General features: G+C 35.0%; 1 protein-coding gene and 1 long non-coding RNA gene across 2 annotated transcripts; both read right to left on the reverse strand.

The window, feature by feature from the left end:
• Positions 1 to 1,792: 1,792 nt before the first annotated feature.
• LOC128207253 (uncharacterized) lies at positions 1,793 to 18,862 on the reverse strand. Its single transcript, XR_008256669.1, has 5 exons — positions 18,825 to 18,862; positions 4,949 to 5,068; positions 4,175 to 4,231; positions 3,034 to 3,239; positions 1,793 to 2,672 (listed from the first exon to the last, which is right to left on the reverse strand). It is a non-coding gene; the product is annotated as an uncharacterized LOC128207253 (long non-coding RNA).
• A 4,181-nt stretch (positions 18,863 to 23,043) lies between these two features.
• On the reverse strand, positions 23,044 to 24,672 carry LOC128208747 (saccharopine dehydrogenase-like oxidoreductase). Its single transcript, XM_052912294.1, has 3 exons — positions 24,370 to 24,672; positions 23,890 to 23,996; positions 23,044 to 23,064 (listed from the first exon to the last, which is right to left on the reverse strand). The coding sequence occupies exons 1-3, from the start codon at positions 24,539 to 24,541 to the stop codon at positions 23,044 to 23,046; spliced, it is 300 nt and encodes a 99-aa protein (XP_052768254.1). The 5' UTR covers positions 24,542 to 24,672.
• Between the last annotated feature and the right edge of the window lie 169 nt (positions 24,673 to 24,841).

A 24,841-nucleotide genomic window follows, 5' to 3' on the forward strand; every position in this document is an offset into this window, starting at 1 on the left:
AATACTCTATTAAAGCCATAAATGAAATATCAAACTATTGGCTAGATATTTGATTGATTCTACTGGAATCAAATGATTACAAGTAAATCTCTAAAATATACAGCTGATAAATCTCTTTCGCGCTAGTATAACGCTGTACCATTAAGGTTTAAACTAAAAAATGTCAAGTTTTCATTTAAAATTTGAATAATACGCGCGCATGTTTTAAAGATGGTGGGAACACAATATGATGTAAGAAATCCCAGAGTATGTTTCCGACATGCCGTCGTTTCAAGATGGCGTGAGTCCACAGTTATTTTTACTTTATGTTTCATAGACACTAACCTGGCTTTCGACTTCTCACACCTCAATTGAAAAAGAAGGACATGACATCTCTAGAACAATTTAAGACACAAAATATAATCACAAGAAAACACCATGTTGACCATTGACCTAGCTGACTGTCAAAATTGAGTTCAAATACATAACCCTTCCGGCAAGGAGTCAATCGGCTACAAACAACTAATTTTCAGACTTCCACAAGCTATGATTTTTCCAATATTTACACTGAAAACTATTAATTTCTGCAGAAGAGTGTCAAATTCAGTCAAGTTCTCTGCAAAAAGGACATTTTTTGCTTCTTTTTCATTCAATTATTAAATAAAATATTGATACTTGAACACAAGCACTCTTTTTTCTGTATTCACATCCGGATCTTGGTCAACGGGGGGCAGATAACTGTGGTCTTGAGCCAGATGGCGGATCTCATTCCCTTTGATAAAGGAAAAACGTCTTAAATCTTACTTCTTTAATGCAACAAGTAAGAATGTATAACTTCATGCAATAATGTATAATTAAGCAGTATGACAATGTAATTCTCCAGGTTATTGACTAGAGTATTGCAAGCAGTTGCCAATGCTTTCTGTTTGTACAGTTGATCAAGGGGAAAACTCAACAGGTTTTTCAGTCAGAGTAAGTTGACTTGTAAGTTGCTACATGGTCTTAATTGCATGATTCGCGAGCAGGACAAATGTATAATAAAGTCATAGCGATGTAGTAATTTATAAACTGCACACAAGTGCACTTCAAGTGGGTGCAAAACATTTTTTCTGTTCAACAGCTGATCAAGGGTCATAACTGAACATGTATTTCAGTCAGAGTTATGCGTTTCATGAGTGGCTGGTAGGGATTGTACGATGATCGAGTATTGTCGGAAATCATTTGTTTGACTTCAGAGCCTGTATAATCCAATACGTTGTGTCTGGCGAGTATGTGCATAATTGAAATTGCATGTGGATTCCAAGTTAAAGTTAATAACACAATGTTCAACTAGCTTCAACATTTTTCAAGTCATGATCAACTCAGACTCTATCCCAAGACTATTAGAATAAATTGTTTTCACAAACTCAAAACAATAAAAACTATTCCAATTGCATTCTTTATAGCGATACTTTATTAACAGCTGCAAGTCAAAGATAGTACGTTTAGCTAATAAATGTAAAAGTAAGAGCAATCGTTATATAGAAAGTCATATACAGTAAAAACAAAACAAATACATGAACAAATAAGGAAGCAATGTGCAATGCAAAGAATTACAACAAATAATGTTCGAACATTATACAAGGAAAATAATGTAATATTTTGATACTATGCATGTTTTTGTGTACATTTCGCAATTATAATACCGAAAAAAAAATTCAGTAGGTCAAGTGGTTGATATTTATCAGGTCTTCTGCTATTCTGAACTACTATAATCAGTTTTGGGCAGGTTATTTAATTCAAGTTGTTCAAGTTATTCATAAAAACAAACGAATAATATTAACATGTTTATTCACAAGTGTGCATCCAATCTTCGATAGATCTAATAAGATACAAATTATTGAAACCCCTACTAAAATGTACATCTAATATCTAGCACTTAAGTACTTGTCACACATGTATCTGTGCCTCCATTCTATATTTAGCCACAGAAAACTGGGACTCGGTGTTTACCACTTACATCATAATTATCATGTGACTTGATTTATGTAGATACTAGCAATTATCTTTGGGTTTATCAAAAATATACATGAAGCAAATAGTGTATCTCAAACTATATAGATTAAGAAAGCTTTTAAATTAGAACTTTTGATTGCCCATATTGTTTGAATACACAGGTAGCTTATATTATAACTCAAGGTAAATGATCAGAAAGCTTTTGAATTACGGTGTGACTTTTGATTGCAATAATTACTAGAATATACATGTAGTTAATATTACATATATTAGTAATTATATAATGTGTATAATTTAGCGTACAGGTACCTTATGTTGTACATCAAAGCATAGGTTGAAAAAGCTATAAAATTATGACTTATGAATCTGAAGAGCCTCAATTATTTTACTTAAGTAATATAAACATACTCTTTATTGTTTTGTTTACAAAGGCATGTCATAATTTGTATAAATAGACGATTACATACAAAAGTCTCACATGACATAATGTCATGGCAAATGACATTAGAGTGCAAAGATAAAGCTAGTTTTGATAGTGAGGTCCCAGCTATTGTTCACATATGGACAGGAATTTGAGCCCATCTATTGTTCACAGAGGGAATTGTTCTTTCACGACTTCAAACTTGATGTTGTTTTTGATGAGTCGTTCAATCAGGTTTGTTTCTCGGAAAAGCATGGCTGTTGTGTACACACCACCCCTGAAATATATTTAAAATACATAAAATACTAATCTGTAATAAGGTCTTTAAATGGCTTCTATTAGAATCTATATTAGAGTGAATATTATGTATAAAAGTTACAAAGTTTCAATAAATTTTACAATTATAGTGTTGAACGTTCATTGCTTTACAAAAGGCTTTTATTTGTTCGCTTTGCCTTAGAAAATAAACTATAGAAAAAATATAACAAAATTTTGAGTTCCCCTTAATTAAAAACAAGATTGTAACCGTGTATTTAATAGCTAGAATGCACAAATATTCATCATTTGTAATATATTTAAACAGTTGCATATATTATGGTACTGCTTATTTTATAGTAAGAACGCAGCTTTAATCATACCTAAATTTGTCTTGAGAGATTTCCTTCAGCAGAGTACAGGCGCACTGAACCATGACAATTGGCGTGGCAACATATCCCGCTTCCGGGCCCGACACCCGCACAATCATCTGGGTGTCGGGGGCTGTGTCATGCTCTGTGTCTGCATCAGGAAGCTTCTCCTTCCAACCCTTGCCGACCACTGTGATGCTAAATGTTCCTGTCTCCATCTGTCGGGGAATCACCAATCATTTTTTTTATTACAAGAGAACACCAGGGAGATAAAACTTTTTGTCCATCAATCTTATTTTAATAGACAATGTAATAAATTTCGACAACCAGATCAGCCAGAATAAGGGGCATTGCTGCACATTCTAATGAAGTTACAGCCGTGGTCCTTCTGATATAAGGCAAACTCTATGAGCATTTTATATTGATAATCATGACAGACAAGAAAGCTACATTAATGTGAGGTCATGTTCTACATTCAAAATTGACCCTGACAACAATACAACATTAGTCAATCTTTGGAAACTGTTCAAGGATCGGTGTTAAATGTTGATCAATCATGGTGTGGTATTTTTTTGTGATAAATGCCAGAGACAGACTGTCCAAAGAAGGGAAACATCTCTGGTTACCCATGCTTACCAACTTACCTGATAGATTTACTACATGTACATTTCTCACCAACAGACATGAAACAGATCATCATCATCATTATCATCATCATCATCATAATCATTATCATATTCATCAATGAATAATGTCCTGTTATCCGACCAACATAAAAAATGTAAAAAATATGACCACAGGAGAAGCTTAAAAACAGGTTCATGTCGCCATTTTTATAAGATAGTTCATTTGAACTATTTATTAATTGTTGCATAATAAACGTTATAGTTAGGCAGGCTCTGATTTCGTTAGTAGGAATCTAGGCCCAAACCTTCACTCTATAACTTGCATATTATACACGTGAGGCCTTGTAAATGGATGTATTTTATAATGAATTTGAACTCAACTATTAATTTTCTACCTTCGTAATGCACAAGATAAGGAAACATTTAATGTATTGGATATATAGTCATATTCATTATGACCCTTTGTTTCTATAACTATATCACTGAAATGATCATATCCCTCATTGGCTACCAATATCACATTTTACCTGTTTCTTTGAAGGTCCTCCTTGTTTGAACACACCAAAGGTAAATATGTGTGGATACTGTGGAAAGAAAATGAAATAATTAATGACCAGCCTTAATCATAATATATTTTTACACGAGTACTATCTATTCATACATAGGATAGGATATAAATACAGCTGACTAACCAAGTATTTTTCTTTCAGTAAAAACAGGGATCTGACTCAATAGTTATAAAAGCTGGAGATATTGGCTTTGCTATACAAGTGCAAATGTCTCTGGCAACATGGGTATACAAATTTTAAAACCTAATTTAAAATCTTCGACAACAATTCCAACGATGATAAAACCAATATTACATAATAGTTTGATGACATGCATATAAATCTTAATGAAAAAATTGGTCAGAGTGAACGTTGCAAATTCAGGTCATCTAAAGAACTTAGAATACAACCTCATTTGCCGACACATTGTCCACACAAAATCGGATTTTAAACACCTGTGATAGTTAAAGGTTGAGCCTAAAACTTAATGATTGCCTATCTGCAATTTCATTCGCTGTAAATTTAGGTTGTATTCTAAGACAACATCTTAACCCTTTCCTTTAAAACACACACAAGGTAAGAAATGAATTGCTTAATATCTACCTTAGACAGGGAATGTTGACAGTGCTGTATTTCAAAAAATGTGTCAAATAGAACTCCTCTAATCGTTCATGCTTAATTTGAGCTAATCCAACACAAAGTTGCAGCTTTACGCCATGCTGCACAGTGTACTTACAGCTTAAGACTACTTACTTTCAGAATGAGAGCTCGTCCAAAGCTGAACTTTGCCAAGATGCCAACGATGAGTCCAAACAGCAGGGTGACCGCCAGATAGAAGAAATTCGGAACACAGGCATAAGCTGCCACTTCAAACTGGAAAAAAACGAACAGTAACGAACAGTATACCTTAATGTATACATATAATCTGTTTTAAGTTGTCATAAAATACACATATTTATGTAACAAGTTCAAGAAATATTTATTAAGTGAGCCTTTAGCATGAAAACTAACAAAGGGCAATAACTCTAAAACTAAGAAAGCAAGAGTTACTGTTAATATGCACTGCACTTGCACTCCATGAAATCTATCTACATATCGCGGGCTTAGCGCAAAACGGTTGTAACTGACATTTTTAAAATTGTTCAGGAGAGCATAAAAACTGATTTATTTTCCTAGTTCCTATCATTTTCACTTTGTTTTTTTTATTAAAGCTTTATATTTGTGTACTTTTCATGAATAAATCACAATAACATTTTGCATTCAATTTCTAAAAGAGATATTTGTAAAACAGTCAGTTACAACCATTTTGCACAAAAAAATGAGGAATGTTCTAAATTTATTTTTGCGCAAAAGGGTTGTAACAGTCAGTTACAACTGTTTTGCCTGAAAAATTGAAGATATTTCTAAATACATTTTGCGCAAAAGGGTTGTAACTGAATCTTTTTTATTAAAATTTCTTTGACAGCTTTAAGATATTTGACTTTAAAGCACCATTACTTGCAATGTAAATTATACTTAAATACATCAACTGAGGATAATAGCTATGATATTTTCCACTTTTTTTGAAAATTTAGTTGTGTATAGAACATCTTATATTCTATGAATATTTTTGTTAATATACTTAGCACAAACAGGGGTTTGGGTAAAATTTTAGTTTAATATCACATTTATAATACATAAAAAACAATTAAATTATTATATATATGAAAGACAATTAAATAATAAATTTATTTAAACAACAACAATATATACTGCAGTTATCTTCAACATCATATTTTAAGTTAATAATCAGCTTAATTCAAACTGTTAATGATGAATATCAGCATTTTGTAAGTACAATTGTGATAAAAATAGCAATTTCATTCACTAATTAAGATATGCATGTATATTTCTTATTTCTAGTTTTTAAGTTAAAATGATATCCAGAAACATTTTTATAAGTCATCATAGCATTCTCATGACATATCAGCTCTTATAATGACCATCAATCTGTACAAAATATACAAGAACTTGAAATTTAAAATAATCATTTAGTAAAATCATAGGTAATAAATGAAAGCTATTTTTAAATTGACAATGACCAAATCCGGTACCAAAACATCATATCCCGATGAAATCATTTAAGGGCTAAGATATTTCCAAAGCTCATAAATATCAGACTTCCATCTTCCAGTACTGCTTTACTCAGCACAAATTCCATCTACTTGCCCCATGAATATCAGAACTTTCCATCTACTCTTAACAAATCCTTAACCCTAGCATGATTTCCATCTTCTTGGCTCATGAATATCAGAATACTTTCCATCCACACTAAACATCATTAACACTAGCATGATTTCTATCTATTTGGCTAATGAATATCAGAATACTTTCCATCTACACTAAACATCATTAACACCAGCATGATTTCTATCTATTTGGCTCATGATAATCAGAATGACTTCAATCTACTTTCAACAAATCTATTAACCCCAGCATGATTTCCATCTAAATGGCTAATGAATATCAGAATTACTTCCATCTTCTCGAAAGAAATTATTAACCCCAGCATGATTTCCATCTAATTGGCTTATGAATATCAGAATACTTGTCATCTACTCTTAAACCAGTCATCAACCCCAGTACAATTTCCATGTTAGCTCATGAATATCATAATTACTTCCATCTGGTACTCTAAACAAATTAACCCCAGCACAATTTCATTCTAACTGGCTCATGAATATCAAAATGTCTTCTATCTTCTCGAAACAAATCTTTAACCCCAGCATAATTTCCATCTACTTGGTTCATGAATATCAGAATGTCTTCAATCTTCTCAAATAATTAACCCAAACATGATTTCCATCTACTTGGCTTATGAATATCAGAATACTTTCCATCTACTCTTAAACAAATCATTAACCCCAGCATGTTTTCCATCTAATTGGCTCATGAATTTCAGAATAACTTCCATCCATTCGAAAAAAATCATTAACCCCAGCATGATTTCCATTAACTTAGTTTATGAAAATTAGAATGATTTCCATCAGATCTGATTTCTATCTATTTTTTATCCAGTAGTTACTTGTAGTAGTGACCAGTAGTAACCATCATGACAACCATGACAATGATTATTTTATGACGCTATTTCGGTGTCGGACTACAACCCGACGACGGCACAGCGAAGATTGCTAGAGGGGGTCGTCCCTGTGATATTATAAGATGACAAGTACCCAAATCAGACTTCCGATGTTTATTGTCCAAGGTTAAATGACAACCTGGACTGGAAAGTCATGGGTTTAAATACTAAATTTGAGGCTAAGTTGCCAACAACTGGCACTGTCATCTTAAGAGTTTTACTCGGCTAAGGATTAAGAGTTTCCTTTAGATAATCTTTGTTTCTTTGATCTAATATATGCTTATCACAACTTGCATAGGTGTTAAAGCCTTATTCTTATGATTAGCAAAACCATAGAACAAAAAAGGTGCTAAAATGTAGTGACAACAGTCAAAAATAAGAATTAAGTGTTTGCTTAAGAAATTACTGAAGTTATGCAAGTTGCAAATATGATGACAAAAATACAAAATATAATATATAATGTTTATAATATCAAGTTATGATATTGTAAGTTATCTGAGTCAATTCTATATCAATAGACAATCATTTCTACACTAAATATGATAGGCCAATTTTAAGTTTAAATGTTTATTTTTTATTGTACTTAAAACATTATTATTTAATATTTTGCAACAAAATATAATGCAAAAAGAATGATCATAATAGTTACACCAAATACCTACTATTTTACAACTATTCATACTGCCTACCCAGTCAGTTAGAAACACCAGCATGGCTTAACTGACATAGCTTATGAATACCAAAATGACTTAAATTGAGTTACTTCTTCGCCAGTCATAAACACACCAGCATGACTTCAAACTGTATAGCTCATGAATATCAGAATTACTTTACATAGGTACTTCTCGAAATTTATAAACACCAGCATGAACTTGACTACGGAGTTCATGAATATTCAAATGATCAATAGATCTACTTCTTCCTAGTCAAAATCATCAGCATGACTTCAAACACCAGAGTTCTTGAATATCAAAATGACTTCACTAGATCTTCGCTAGTCATAAACACCACAATGGCTTGAAACTATATAGCTCATGAACATCAGAATGGCTTGAAACTATATAGCTCATGAACATCAGAATGGCTTGAAACTATATAGCTCATGAACATCAGAATGGCATGAAACTATATAGCTCATGAACATCAGAATTTCATCCATAAGATTTGATTCAATCTTCAGAACTCACGAATGTCGAAATGACTTCAATAGATCTACTTTTTTGCTATTGAAGATCATTCAATCAAGCGAGAGCTCATGAATATCACATGAACAAAAAGAAAGAAGGAATTTATTTTTGACTCGGAGAGTGTCAAGAAATGCAAAAAATCGGTTGCAAAATAGCTTCCATTGGATAAAGTTTTATGCTGGAAATAAGCGTGTTATAGGATACGAAATATTCAGTTAAAGTATATAACATTATTCTAGAATTGGTAGGGGAATTAATTTGTGTTTTCACCAATAATGATGTACCTTAATAATTAGATCAATTGCCTTTGGTTTTCATTAGTTTATAAAAGTTATGATTCTGTGTACAAAACATGTCAATATTGCCAAAATATAAAATTTTAACATGCAAATTTATTTTACCATAAAAAGCCCACGAAATATAAATAAATAATTAATATTTACAAATAAAAACTACTAAGAGAAACAATATTCTTGTAAAACACACACATTCTTTTCCTGTTTTAAAATCATATCCGAACTTTACACAGAAAACTAAATAAAATTTTAAAAAGGGATATTTAATTTTAAACTTAAATTAACTTTCCTAATCATATTTTTTTCTTAAGCAAGAGCCTAAAGATACTATCAAATTCTTCAATTCTTTTTCCTAAATATATGACTTTTTAATCTTATCGGACAATATATCATACACATTATTAATATAAATGAAAAAATAGGACTAAAGGAATAAAACATGAGATATTGTTCGTAATTGTGATGTTTAAACATGCATTTTTTTCATTTTATTGGGAGTTTATTTTAAAAACAAATCATTTTTCATCAATATGACTGTCTCTCCTCAAAAACAATGTTAAATAATCATGATGTAATCAATGATGTCATCATGATATTGGAGTTACATCCCATCCCAATGGTTTATTGATTCAAAGTTTTCTGTGCAAAACAGTTGTAAGTGCAGTTACAACTGTTTTGCGCTAAAATAAATTGCCATTTTCAGATCGAGGGCTCAACGCAATACTGTCGTAACTCCATTTTTCAAAATTGTTCAGGAGAAGGAAAAAACTTTCTTAATTTATTTCTGTTGGATATATTTGAAGTATTTAAACATAACAATGCTGTACTGTATGTTAGTTTGAAACCAAAAAATATCTTATCTTCAAACATTGAACACAAAAGATGAATTTGATGAAAATTTGACTTACTACAGTTTTCCACCTCAAAAGTCAGATTTCATCAAAGTATATATTTATGCAACAGTGTCGTAACTTGACTTACGACAGTTTTCCACCTGATATTATTTCAATTTGAGAAAATATATTTATGCAACACTGTAGCACTTTTTGTCTTTGTCATTATTAATGAGAAATATGGTTTATAATTAAACAGATAATAGACAACTAAGGCTGACCCTTTACCACTAGGCCACGAAGACAGTTTAAGCTTTAACAAAGCATATAGATTCATGATTTAAACATAAATTCAAAACAGCTATAGTTAACATCATTTTCGCAAAGCTGTAAAGCACATTTTCAATACTTATAATCATTCAATTTTGAAATAATGTACATTTATTTTATATTTTTTACTTTATAACAATCATTCCCTTATTTAACTGACAAAATTGGCGAATTTATTGATAATTCCATCTGACTGCCCAATTAAATTTCATTAAAAAAAATGTCAGCAAAAATGTTTTTAAAACTATCAGAAAAAAATGACCTTCAAAGGAATCTAATAATTACAATATTGACCATTGTTTTCAAATATTTGGTTTGTTTCCACGAAGGGGAAATTCTTATTAATACACACAAGTTCACTTGTCCTTATAGCTCTACTCAACTGGTTCAGAAACACTTCAGGTCATTACCAGAAAATATGTTTTAGCCAAAGCAGCATTACACCAAGTAAAACAAGAACAACAAATTAACTTTTTTTTTCGGATAACTTTTTAAAAAAACTATTTTCAGACTATACAATGTGCAGAATGCATGTGTTTTAAGCATCAATACAAAACAATCAAGTTTTCTTATTTGCGATGACTACCCGGACCATTGTCACTGTAGTGTCATATGGGAGTAGGAGGAAAAAGGGGTTGTGGACATCTAAAATGATTTGCTTTATGCACAAGCTTAACAAATCTGTTTATTACATTGGTCGGTTTTTAAATTGGGCTTTGACTTTCATTAGCTAATGAAGTTTCTCCTTTGTCAACAAGATAAACTAATGGTATATCATCATCTTCTTAAAAAAAAACCCACTTCATCATCAACATCAGCATCATTGCCAACCACATCAGCATCATAACCATTAACATCTCCCCCATCAACATCATTGCCATCAACCACATCAGCATCATAACAATTAACACCTCCCCCATCATCATCATTGTTGCCATCAACCCCATCAACAGCATTCCCACCAACCACATCAGCATCATAACCATTAACATCAACCCCATCAACATCTTTGCCTTCAACCACATCAGCATCATAACCATTAACACCAACCCCATCAACAACATTTCCATCAACCACATCAGCATCATAACCATTAACATCTCCCCCATCATCAGCATCATAACCATTAACATCTCCCCCATCATCAGCATCATAACCATTAACATCAACCCCATCAACATCATTGCCATCAACCACATCAGCATCATAACCATTAACATCTCCCCAATCAACCACATCAGCATCATAACCATGAACATCAACCCCATCAACAGCATTGCCATCAACCACATCAGCATCATAACCACGTACATCAACCCCATCAACAGCATTGCCTTCAACCACATCAGCATCATAACCATTAACATCTCCCCCATCAACCATATCAGCATCATAACCATTAACATCAACCCCATCAACAGCATTGCCATCAACCACATCAGCATCATAACCATTAACATCTCCCCCATCAACCATATCAGCATCATAACCATTAACATCAACCCCATCAACAGCATTGCCATCAATCACATCAGCAGCATAACCATTAACACCTCCCCTATCAACATCATTGCCATCAAACCCATCAACAGCATTCCCACCAACATTATTTCAATCAACAACATTACTATTCATACCATTTCCTTCAACATCACAAATCTCAACATCACCCCAATCAACATCACCATCATAACCATCTACATCAGCTCCCTCAATATCATGCCCATCAATGCTGTCATTCATGATGTAAACTGTAACATCATCATTGAACCAGCTCTCACAAACATTTACATTATTTTCACAAGCATCTCTTTTCAAATCAAATGTTTGAAAGAATTCTGAACTGTTATTTAAGTCTGTCATTGCTTCATTTCGAAGCAACGCATCTAAAATGTAGCTGTCTGTGTCCTCATCATCTATAAAACCTCATTCTTCACTGCTGACGTCTGATACATCTGACACTTCCTGAGCCATGCCTTAGCAAACATGCTCATGAGCTAAATAGGGTTTGCAAGTTATTTCTCCCTCCTTCATCTCACTAAACCCCGACCAATCTGAATCAGTATCTTCTTCAGTATCCATTTCATTTTGACATTAAGTACTTCAAACAGTACATTTCCACTTGTCCCAGGCTCAAGAGACTCGGCTAACTGGTCAATAAACTATGTCATGCTCTCAATATTTGCATGGCCTATCAGGACAGCTGACCCATCACATACTGGCATTCCTTTATTGGACCTACTATGGGGATCAAAAAAGAAGATGCTTTGTCTTTTTTTTTATGATTGCACATGTGTATGCTGGACTGGAACACCCCATGGTAAATATGCATTTGGAAAAATCGAATTCTAATGTATCTGCTAGGGCATCTTATAGAGACCAAAAGGGAACTGTGGAACTTTTTCTATCTCAACTTCCATGCAGTGAATGTTCCTTTACAATGTTAACAAAGGTCAGAACATCAGGAATGTCATCAGTTAACCACTATAGCCTTTTCAAATTGACATCCCTATAAAGTTTGTCACCACCACGTGTTTGTGTGGTTTATTTTATTCACCCATAATTAAAATTTCATCCAGTTTGTTGGTTGAATTGTATAGGATGTTACTAATGCGCACACCAAATTTGCTACACATTGTGTACCTCTGCTACAAAACACTTTGCTTCCTTGATGCCTTGTAGCTTTTGCTAAGAGCACGATGTGAAATCTAAAGATTGATAACAAAAAAATGACAAAAACTTATTTGAATTAGCATTATTTGATTCCCAACCATTTTTACTTATCAAATTCAGGGAGCAAAAATTCTTATCCAAATCACAATATTTTGCCTTAAAGCTGCACTCTCACCGATTAAACATTTTGACAACTTTTTTATTTTTTGTCTTGGAACGAGCCATTTTTTTGCAAAAATCCATGGCAACAAGTAATATGAGACTACTGACAAAAATATAAATCACAGATTTTTATATTTCAGTTAAAAAAAAAGGTTTTATGCAGTTTTCTTAAACCGTTAGTAACGGTTTAAGCCATTAAACATTAATTTTTGAACGGAAATATGCAAATCTGCGATCTGATCCTTTGCCAGCAATCTTTTATCATCGGGTTTGCAGATATTAACGCAAAAATTTGCTCTTTCCAAGACAAAAAATAAAAAAAGTTGTAAAAATGGGAAATCTGTGAAAGTGCAGCTTTAAGTATTTTTTTCTACAAATATTAGTTTTCCAATACCACATTAAAAATGCAAGCTAATTGAACTACTATGGTATAGAAGTATAGTAAGACTCATTTATTTATCAAAATGCTACCATAAATATCCTTTAAGTTTGATAAATAAGTTATGGAAAAAGTCAGTTTTATTAGGATAAGACTTCATTCACTTAAGATGCTAATGCAATAACTTAAATCGCCTCAGAATATCAAATATTAAGGTAATCATTTAACTTCTTTAAGCACAAGTTACAATACATAACTAGGATAAGGAATAGTTCATAAGTACTTAAAAAACAAAAACAAATAAAAACACTTTAAAACTGTTATCTTCAGATGTGGCCTAAATAAATCTTCAAAATTCTTTGGATTTCATAATTTTTAACATGTACATGTATATATTTACTGTTGTTGTTTTCTTTTCTGAGAAAAGTGACATCACAGCACTATTACATCATTAGTATGACATCATTTTGTTGAAATTCATTGAGTTACTACAGTGTTGCACAGTTTTTTAAATCAAACTTGGCATAGTTTTCAGTGCAACACTGTATGTAACTCAAGTTACGACAGTGTTGCATAAATGAAAATAGTCAATTTAAGATACGACTTTTGGACAACTTTTCATTTTAAGTACTTAAAAATCAATATTTTTCAAAAATATTTTTATTACAGATGGAAAACTGTTAAAGCATGTAAAAAAATTGCAAAAACATCATTTTGTGAAAAAAAATGGAGTTACGACACTATTGCGTTGAGCCCTCGAGATACAAACTTTTGACAAATATGGCTTTATATACATTTATCCTTATTACAGAGCTATTTTTTTGGGATATTATGGAGGCTTGTAAAAAAGGTTAAAAAATATGAAAATATCACCTTTGGAAAAAAAGTCAGTTACAACCGTTTTGCGCTAATCCCGCGATATGAAGTTTCAAGTTGATAACTCTTATATTCTACAAGATATGGCCTGGACAAAACTTAAAACATGAAAATAAACCAAGGGCAATAACTCTGAAAATATGAAAGCAAGAGTAACAGTTCTTAAGCAATGCTCTTGCCCTCCATGAGATCTATCTACATATATAATTTGAAGATGACACCACTCATAGTTTACGAGATATGCCCCGGACGAGTGAAAACGGGACTCGACCACCACTGCCGCGGACAAAAGTAACCCCTTAACCCCTATATGTCGCCTAGTCAGGCGACTCAAAAATTAATGTGCTTGATCATTGCTTCACTTAGTATGCTGCAATTATTAACATGGACCTTGTGCAACTAACAATGAAAACTATATACATGTTTGCATTATATTTCATCGGGTGACTTAGCGTCATTCCAATTGTCATAAGTCAATCTGTTTTAAGTGAGAATTATGTAAGAATAACCTTTTTGTTTTACATTAGACGCTTTATTCAAGGTGGAGTATGACCAGTTTTAGCAAACAATGCAAATTATCGATCAAGAATTCTTTAATGTGATTTAGAACAAATGAATGTATTAGTATAAGAATTTAGTATATCACCGTGTGAATCAAACATTATGTTTAAATGTATGGCAGTCATTTTTGAAAACAGCAACACCCTTTGTTTGAAAGCAATGTGATACAATGTAGATCTATGGAAAATCGAAGCATAATCTTACACCAAGATTAAAACAAATACAGGCTAGATTACATTAAGCGGGGAAAATTATGTCACTTTACGTGCAGTTGGCTATTATACAAGTAGCAATCTAAACTTGGGGTTATATACTGAGTGCTTTAAAATTGGTTATCAGATAGCTTTAAATGCTTATTATGAATTAGTTGTAAATTAGTCATCATTGCTGTGTCATTAACTTATGAAAAGTTTTGTCTTTTTAATGATTTACTAATATTACTACAGGATTGATCATAAGTTCAGATACTACACAAAAATTCTATTCAAGAGACATTTTGTACTTATTGACCAATCATACAGTATCAAAAGAAATCAATGTACAGGTGTTATTTCATTTTCAAATCAAACCTGTGATAACATTTGGCCATTGACAATTTAAAACATCTAGACAAAACAATTGCATTATAAGTGCCTCATATGTGAAGGTCAGTGAAAGGCAAAAGTGTGTGTGTGCGTGTGTGCGTGTCTGTGTGTGTTTGGGGGGGGGGGGGGGCGTTCGCGCGTGTGGGTGCGCATTACCGCACGTGTGGGTGGGCGTGTTTATCTGTTTGGCAGTTAGCATTTCAGTTTGTCGGCCTTACGTTGTTGCAAACATTTGTTGAGCAAACTACTTCTGCGAACAGATTGAATGGATTGTTGCAACAAATTACAAAGAAGCAAGTGCCTTGAACATTTGTGTTAGTTGCATGATCAATTCGTTTTATCGCCATGGCGATAGGTGTTTTAGGTTTAATTCTACAGATTATAAGAGATGGTCTGAAACTTAGTACACAGGCTCACCATGAAGTATATTAGTGTCTGACATTGGTCTCATAAATTGCGGCAATGTGGTTTAAATTAACTTGCCCTTGTAGTTGATCTACACATTTACGGCTATAATATGAGTGGCGCAAACTACTTCCACAGTTTAGAAGAGTTGTTTCTATGCTTTGTACACTTGCTCACCTTGGGTTCGAGTGCTAAATAAAGTTTCAATCAGTTTCAGCAAAGCCATGTAAGAGAAATGTGCCCCTTAACTTAAATTAATTCACAGATTACTATTGAAGTTTCTGGAGCAAGCAACTTCTACAATTAAAGAGAGATTGTTCTAAAACTTGATACATCTTGTCACATGACAGAGTGTACTAGTACACTCTACTACTGCTTGGTGTATTTTCAATGAAATCTTTTACTAATAATTTTTGATTATCAATATTTAGTCTACGCACAAGAGAGTGTTTACCACTTTACAATATTAACGTCATCTACCCACAAGATTATATTGTCTGTTTAAAGACTTCTTTTTGTGGCAACATTTTTTTCTTAGAAATAAGTGAACAATTTTCTAAAATGTTGTTCTTCATCTTTCACTATTAAGTGGGGTTTCATACAATTAAAACACACAAACAAAATAAAGTTTTACATCTGTAAACATGTATTACCGGTAAGTGGTGAAATAACACATTAAGGCAATGCAATAACACGTTTAAAAGTAGCAGTTATGTTTGAATGTAAAAACTTTTTGAGTGTTCTGGCTACATGCCAAATTGAGACATTGTTAGGTATCTTCAATGATCTGCTGTAGCACATCTAAGCATTGCATGTTATGAAACTCGTGTCTAAGAATGGTTAAGGCTGTGTCAATGTGGATATCAGCTTTGTAAAAACTGATGTAGGATCTTGGCTGCATGCCAGATGGAGACATTGTCTCTGTCATAGATTTCCATTGATTTGTTGTAGCACATCCACGCCAGGTCCAGCCTGTTCTGAAGTTCAAAGCAGTGGCCCAGCATGTTGTGGGCTGTGTCAATGTGGCCATGTGGTGGTCCCATTGTATACTCATGTAGGTTATGTAGGGCTGTTTGTGCTCTCCTAGGTTGGTGTAGCTCCCAATATGTGAGATGTTGTAAGTAATAAAGGAATGGGACACAGTCAGTGACTACATTGTTCTTCCACTTCTCATGTCCTAATCTGTCTTCACCTTCTATCCTTCTCAGCATTTCAAATGCAAGATGTTGTGGAATACAGTTTATTTCTTCCTTTGTGAAGGATATACACATCATTGTGTATTTCTTCCGCATCTCTGTGTTTGAGTTGACTATCAACTTTTTCTTATACTCAGTGCTTGGTTCCAGGTATTTCCTTCCATAATGTGTACAGCACTGCCACACTTCTGGCCCCAGCAGCCCTTCACAGTAAGTCAGTACTTCTGCAGCTTCCTCATACTGCCCTCTGCAGTACAACATGGAGGCAAATTTCAACCTACTGGACATAAGGTCCGAGTCAAGAGACCGCTGGTACCAGTTGAAGATATCCTGTGTGATTGGTTGTCCAAGATAGATGCACCTTGAAGCCAGCATGGAAGCAAGGGTGCTGCATAGGAATGGGGTCAGCATAGAAACTACTTCCTGTTCAAGGTCACTTGATGAATCAGACATACTCTGTAGAATGAAATAGTGCCTTTCAATGTCATCAGCTGAACAAGTCAAAACATCTAATTCATCAAACAGTAGTTTCTGTAGAACACTATCGTTTTGGGTTCTTGTGCCCACATGCTCATATGATACATTTTCAAGATTTGACCATTGAAGCAATCTCACATCAATATTGTCCATATGAATGCAAAACAAACACTGCAGTTTTGTGTTGATGAGATGTGAAATAATGCTGCATATGTTTGGAAGTTCCCAATTATGCAACTTTCCAACAAACAGATTAACTCCAGATATTGTGAAATGGGGACAGTATTTTTGTTTAAACCATCTGTTCAGTGTTGTCAGAAGTAGACACACACATTTCACAATCTTGTTTTCCCTCCATATTTCTGTAGGATAGTTTTCTATTGTAAATAGCATTGCTGTTTTAATATGAAATGTGCTGAATCTGTCACCAAACCAAGGTTTGAAACACGTTTTTCTCAATATTTTTGTCAGTGTATATACCTTCACTTGAACAGTGTTAAAATCAAACATTAAAAGCCGTTCCATTAATGAAGTTGAAAACCTCCACTGCCATCTTGAATAAGGGTAACTTGTTAACTTTGAAGGGATCATTAATGCTTTAGATCTACACAATGATTGTTTAGGTGGGCTCTCTGTGTAGCCCTGTGGCACTAGGAATACTCCAGTCTCCCTGGCACTGGCCAATATTTCAGGTCTTGGCCAGTGTCCAGGGCGTGTTCTGTGGAACATGAACTTGCATTCTTCTGGCAGTTTGCTACAATGGTATCCATCGACTATGTCAACCCTTTCATCATATGACATTGATGGGCCATGTCTTATTATTTCACCAGATTCACTTTGTTGCTGTGTAAAGTCCTGGTATTTCACGTTTATATTAGTCAATATTATTCTCCCTTCCCCATCTAGAACATCATCAGGACCTACTGCTTGTACTGCTGGCAGTGGACAGTCACTTCTCAGTCTCTGCAAGTAGCAGTGTTGAGGAGGAGTGAACTCATTCTTTAACACCAGCAGATTTGGCTTTCCATACTGCCAGGTTGCCAAGTTAAGAGCCACATGTTCTCTGTTATCACAATTCAAGAAGTCAGTATCAGATTCCATCCCAGGTGTTGTGGTGCCTTCACTCTGACTACCAAATATGTATGTAGTTACATTTATATCAGGTAACAAGCAATCAACATTTCCCATAGTCTCTATCCTCAAATGTGTTCTCCTCCTCCTTCTTATAACCCATCTGTTGACCCCTATATCACCCATCACCCGGGACAGCCGCAGTGAAAACAGGCTCTCACTCTCCCTATCACTATCCATAGCTTGATGTTTTAAACTTAGTTTATAAGAGTCCAGCAGCAAGGCACATAAAATCAAAATATTTTTTATTTCATGTTCATCATGTTGCTGACAAAATGTAAACTATTAATTCAGAAAGGTCTACTTTCTTTTTTAAACACAATATTTAACCCATCCCACTTCATTGGCTGTTAACCATATACTGGAGAGGATCAAGTATTTACATTGAAATCATAGTTTCTTATCTGCCATTGAAATTTACTTTACGGTTCAGAATTTAAACAATCTTGTACATGTCTATATATACATCTGTCAAAAAGGAAGCATTAAAGCATAGTAACTGTTATGTATGTTATCATTTATAGTGCATGTGTGTAGGTCTTTCTTTACATACAAATCATATTTCTTATTTGCCATTCAAATTTATTAGACCTGGTACCATATATTTTTCAGTATATTGTAAAATAATTACTTATTGGTCATCTTTATCTCAAATTCAGCTTTTCTTCTTTAAAATATATGACCTACAATTTCTTATATGAAACCCCATATTATTTTTAAACACATATGTCATTTCATGTCCAATTTTAGTTGAAATCCTTGGCAAAAATACCAATAACAGTATGTAAAAATTAATTATATTAAAATGACTTTTAGTCATGTATCGAATATAAAATATACCAGCAAGCAATAATAGCTTTTTAATTAATTAAAAATTAAAATGGCAAAATAAATTAACATTGTTTATAAAAAAACTAGCTTATATGTTGGTAAGAATATTAAGAACATAATTTCATCGCAAGTATTAAATGTAAAATTATAAATTTACTAAATTTAAAGAATCATGTACATTTATCAACTTTCCAAATATTTACCCCATCATACTGGGCAGCGACAGCGAAAACAATCATTTCTATCCAAATACACCCATCATACCGGGTAGCGACAGTGAAAACAGTCATCCATACCCCAATACCCCAATACCCCCATCATACCGGGCAGCAACAGCAAAAACAGTAATACCTATCGCAATACCCCCATCACACCCCCATCACACCGGGCAGCGACAGCGAAAACAGTCATTCCTACCCCAATACCCCCATCATACCAGGCAGCAACAGCGAAAACAGTCATCCCTACACCAATACTCCCATCATACCGGGCAGCAACAGCGAAAACAGTCATCCCTACACCAATACTCCCATCATACCAGGCAGCTACAGCTAAAACAGTCATCCCTACACCAAAACCCCCGTCATACCGGGCAGCTACAGCTTAAACAGTCATCCCTACACCAATACCCCCATCATACCAGGCAGCGACAGCGAACAGTCATCCCTACACCAATACTCCCATCATACCAGGCAGCTACAGCTAAAACAGTCATCCCTACACCAAATCCCCCATCATACCGGGCAGCTACAGCTAAAACAGTCATCCCTACACCAATACCCCCATCATACCGGGCAGCTACAGCTAAAACAGTCATCCCTACACCAATACCCCCATCATACCATGCAGCTACAGCTAAAACAGTCATCCCTACACCAATACCCCCATCATACCGGGCATCGACAGCTAACAGTCATCCCTACCCCAATACCCCCATCATACCAGGCAGCTACAGCTAAAACAGTCATCCATACACCAATACCCCCATCATACCGGGCAGCTACAGCTAAGACAGTCATCCCTACACCAAAACCCCCATCATACCGGGCAGCTACAGCTAAAACAGTCATCCCTACACCAATACCCCCATCATACCGGGCAGCTACAGCTAAAACAGTCATCCCTACACCAAAGCCCCCATCATACCAGGCAGCTACAGCTAAAACAGTCATCCCTACACCAATACCCCCATCATACCGGGCAGCTTCAGCTAAAACAGTCATCCCTACACCAATACCCCATCATACCGGGCAGCTACAGCGAAAACAGTCATCCCTACACCAAAACCCCCATCATACCGGGCAGCGACAGCTAACAGTCATCCCTACACCAAAACCCCCATCATACCAGGCAGCAACAGTAAAAACAGTCACCCATACCCCAATACGCCCATCATACCAGGCAGCTACAGGTAAAACAGTCACCCATACCCCAATACCCCCATCATACCAGGCAGCAACAGTGAAAACAGTCATCCCTATCCAAATACCCCCATCATATCAGACAGCAACAGCGAAAACAGTAATTCCTACCCCAATATACCGGGCAGCAAAAGCGAAAACTGTCATCCCTACCGCAATACCCCCATCATACCGGGAAGCAACAGCAAAAACTGTCAACCCTACCCCCATACCCCCATCATACTGGGCAGCTACAGCAAAAACAGTCATCCCTACCCCAATACTCCCATCATACCGGGCAGCTACAACAAAAACAGTCATCCCTACCCCAATACCCCCATCATACTGGGCAGCTACAGTAAAACAGTCATCCCTACCCCCATATCACCATTATAACAGGCAGAAACAATCATCGAAATCAGTCATTCCCTACCCACATACCCCCATCATACCAGGCAGCATCAGTGAAAATATTCACCTATACCCCATTACCACCATTATAACAGGCAGAAACAGGGAAAACAGGCACCTATACCCCATTACCACCATAATAACAGGCAGGAACAGGGAAAACAGGCACCTATACCCCATTACCACCATTATAACAGGCAGAAACAGGGAAAACAGCCACCCATACCCCATTACCACCATAATAACAGGCAGAAACAGGGAAAACAGGCACCCATACCCCATTACCACCATAATAACAGGCAGAAACAGGGAAAACAGGCACCTATACCCCATTACCACCATAATAACAGGCAGAAACAGGGAAAACAGGCACCCATACCCCATTACCACCATAATAACAGGCAGAAACAGGGAAAACAGGCACCCATACCCCATTACCACCATAATAACAGGGAGAAACAGGGAAAACAGGCACCCATACCCCATTACCACCATTTTAACAGGCAGAAACAGGGAAAACAATCATCCTTACCCCCATCATACCAGCCAGCGACAGCACAAACAGTCATCCCTATCCATGATTTTTTTTTAAAATGGGTTAAATTTATGGAATTAATAGTTCCTTTAAGATGTATATTGCATGTATATATCTTGTAGTCGATTATTGTTTACTTTCTTATTCAAAATATACACATGTTTAAATCAAGCATTTATTTGACTTCATTTCTGATACATAAACTACTTGTGTGTAAGATCATGAGTTTCAAAAGGTAATTGTTAAATGAGATCAAATTTCAAATCTTGTATTCAAATTATTTTAAGTATAATAGGCATGCCCATAATGTATATAATGATCTGGTTTCAAAGGGAATTCCCCATACTTGTTGTCTATGTAATGAGTTGAAATGAATGCAAGATTTTAGAATGCTGGCTTATTTCTCAACTTTGTACGTATACAAAATTGCTTTTCGTTTGTGCTCTTTCAATCTTTGGAAAAACAAAGATTTCGGCCTTAATGATTCACCGAGTGGTTTTCAACATTTTTAAACGTGACTGGGATCAGATAGAAATTAAGACCTCTTCCAAAAATACAATGATGATTTTTTAAAATACATTTTCCCAATTAAAGGGTTATAATTATGCAGTGCCAAAGAGGAGGTTTATCATACTTACGGATATTATGCCTTTTTAGAGAGTTTCTATAGTCAAAGGGTGATAACTCTCGAGTAACTTGAGCAATATGGCTGTGTGCCAAATTTTTCAAGTTATGATGTCCATACACATTCTGATCAAATTTGGTGATGATTTAACAAAGACTTCTAAAGTTATTGATCGTACAAGACTGAAATTAGGTTATTTCTATAATCAAATGGCCATCATCTTCAATTGCAGACATGTGAACTCTACCAGCAGTATGTAAAATCAACAGTATGTGAGACCCACTACCGCTCTACTGCTCATCCGACGGAAACTACCGCTCTTGATAAAAATAATCTGATCAATTTTTGGCCTTAAAATTTCATTTGAAAACTCTCAATATATATCAACCATGCCTAAATACCGCATAATCTGTCATTTTAAGAAAATGGTGCAATAAACAACCTGTCAAATAACTTGACACCTAGGCCGAGATCGTTGCTGAGTTACATCCACCGGCATCCTACTATTCAGCATTCTTTGTTAATTGGCATCCTACTATTCGAAAATTAACATACACAATTTTGCAGTCGTCTACTCTAGACCTGTTTGGCAGTCTGATTGAATTATCAAGAGCTCTACTTAATATAAACTTGAGATTTCACTAGCCAGACGTAAAACATTGATATTTGACAAGACCCTGAACAAATTTAGTCATGACGTATTTAAAGCGTATTTTCGTAATATCTAAAAATATTAACAACCATCAAGTTTTTGTTAACATTATGTCCATCATTGTTTTTGACTTAAAAATTAGAAAGGGATTAAGAAACTTCTTGTAGGTAGCATAATGTGTCTAAATCATGCAATCTCACTTGATTCCTGTTTCATGAAATAACAACTTAACACTAGTCAAACATTAGACATACAAAAGCATTATTGGGTTGAATAAACTTTGAATCAGTTGTTTCAAACTACATGCTAATCAATGGAAAGCAAGTGCCATATTATAATAATGCACCAGTCAATTGTAACCACTGCCCCCCTAGGTCTGGGGAATACCAGGAACTTTGACTTTCAGTCCACCTTCTCCCTGGTAAAATCACCGCGCTGCGGGAAAAAACTGCTGGTAAAAATCCCCGCCAAATGCCCCTGCACCCCGGACACATCCTAGATAAGGCCCATTCCATGCTATTTTCACCGGGAAAAACAAAACCACCGCATTCACTAGGCATTGCAGGGTCATCTGAAGGTAAACGCACGGCCCATTTCCCCCCAATATAACCCCTGACCATACATGCCATATTTCTGAGAGGCTTCCCAGGGGATTTTGGTCTGAATTCCAGGGGATTTTGATATTACACCAGGGGATTTTTACGCGACGAAATTTGCTCTATATCTGCATTTATGCTATAAGAATAAATACAAAAATACACTCAAATTACAATAATTTTTGGACCTGGTCATCATGGTCCTTCATGGAATTTCACACTCATAATATTATTGATGCTTTCCATTGTCAACCTTAAGCAAGTTTTTTTTTTTTTTTTAATTCCAAGGGACATAAATCCCCCGGCGGGGGACCAGGGGATGGGTCGAAATTCCGGGGGATTTTTCCCCCCGCCGGGGGATATGGCATGTATGCCCCTGACCTTGGGGGGCCACGGTTACAATTGACTAGTGCATACATGTAATACAGAGACTTACAGGGCCTACACAGTTGAGAACCACTTTTGCTTTTTTGCACATTTCTTCCAAGGAAGAAACATTCTTCACATCAGCAATAATGATGGGGGTTTCCTCTAATTCTTTGCCTAAAACATAAAGAATAAGGAAAATAACAAATGGTTAATAAAGGTATGCCAATATGCCATTGTAACATACATGTAACCATGTCAGTTTTGCGCAAAATTCTACAGAAAAGTTTGACAATTAAGACTGATCTTAAAATTAAAAGAATTGCAAATTGGATTAAAATATTTAAAAATAATTAGATTAAAATATTTAAAAATAATTAGAGTAGTAGTTTATGGTTGCCCAATGATGTGACATGTCTTTACTCTTAGCATGTAACATTTAATGACTGATCTGTTCTCTCTTATTCTTTTAAGGATATTTATTTAGAAACATGCATAATTCATGCAGTTTAACAGGGACACTAGACAAAACACTTGTGATCTGCTTTACCTGTCCTTTGTGACGATTCCGTCAAGACCTTCTGCAGTTTTTCCATGGACCTCCCTGCAACTGCAAACTTGAGTTTTTCTTGGTCTGCAACTCTTGCTACTTCGTCGACAACAAACTGCCCCGTAAACCCGGTGGCACCCAAAACCACAAAGTCATATCTCTCGTCAGACATGTTTTTCGTTTATCCGCTACCTGGTCAAGGCTACACAATTGCGCGTTTAAATGTTTGCTTGCTATTTTATTGAATGACTCACGTATACGGCCCACGGATACAGACGTGTAGCTTGCCGGCTGGAACCTGGAGAGATCGCTTACGTTCACAAGTTGACGTAAAAAAGATGTCCAGATGCCCAAATCGGTAAACCACAACAAAACACAAATTCTGCTGATGATCAATGAAATAATAATTATATATCGTGATACTTTCTTCATCTGTGGGTGCCTGTTCCACAAAGTTGAATTATTAATTAAC

The sequence above is a fragment of the Mya arenaria genome, chromosome 11 (genome assembly GCF_026914265.1).
Source record: "Mya arenaria isolate MELC-2E11 chromosome 11, ASM2691426v1".
Taxonomy (NCBI): domain Eukaryota; kingdom Metazoa; phylum Mollusca; class Bivalvia; order Myida; family Myidae; genus Mya; species Mya arenaria.

What these genes read in the sequence shown, in the direction of transcription:
- LOC128208747 (XM_052912294.1), bottom strand. Translation starts at nt 24,541, where the DNA reads ATGTCTGACGAGAGATATGACTTTGTGGTTTTGGGTGCCACCGGGTTT. An exon ending in GGAATCGTCACAAAGGACAG is followed by an intron (nt 23,997 to 24,369) that starts GTAAAGCAGATC and finishes TTTATGTTTTAG; the next exon opens with GCAAAGAATTAGAGGAAACC. An exon ending in TTCTCAACTGTGTAGGCCCT is followed by an intron (nt 23,065 to 23,889) that starts GTAAGTCTCTGT and finishes TTCATGAAACAG; the next exon opens with GAATCAAGTGAGATTGCATG.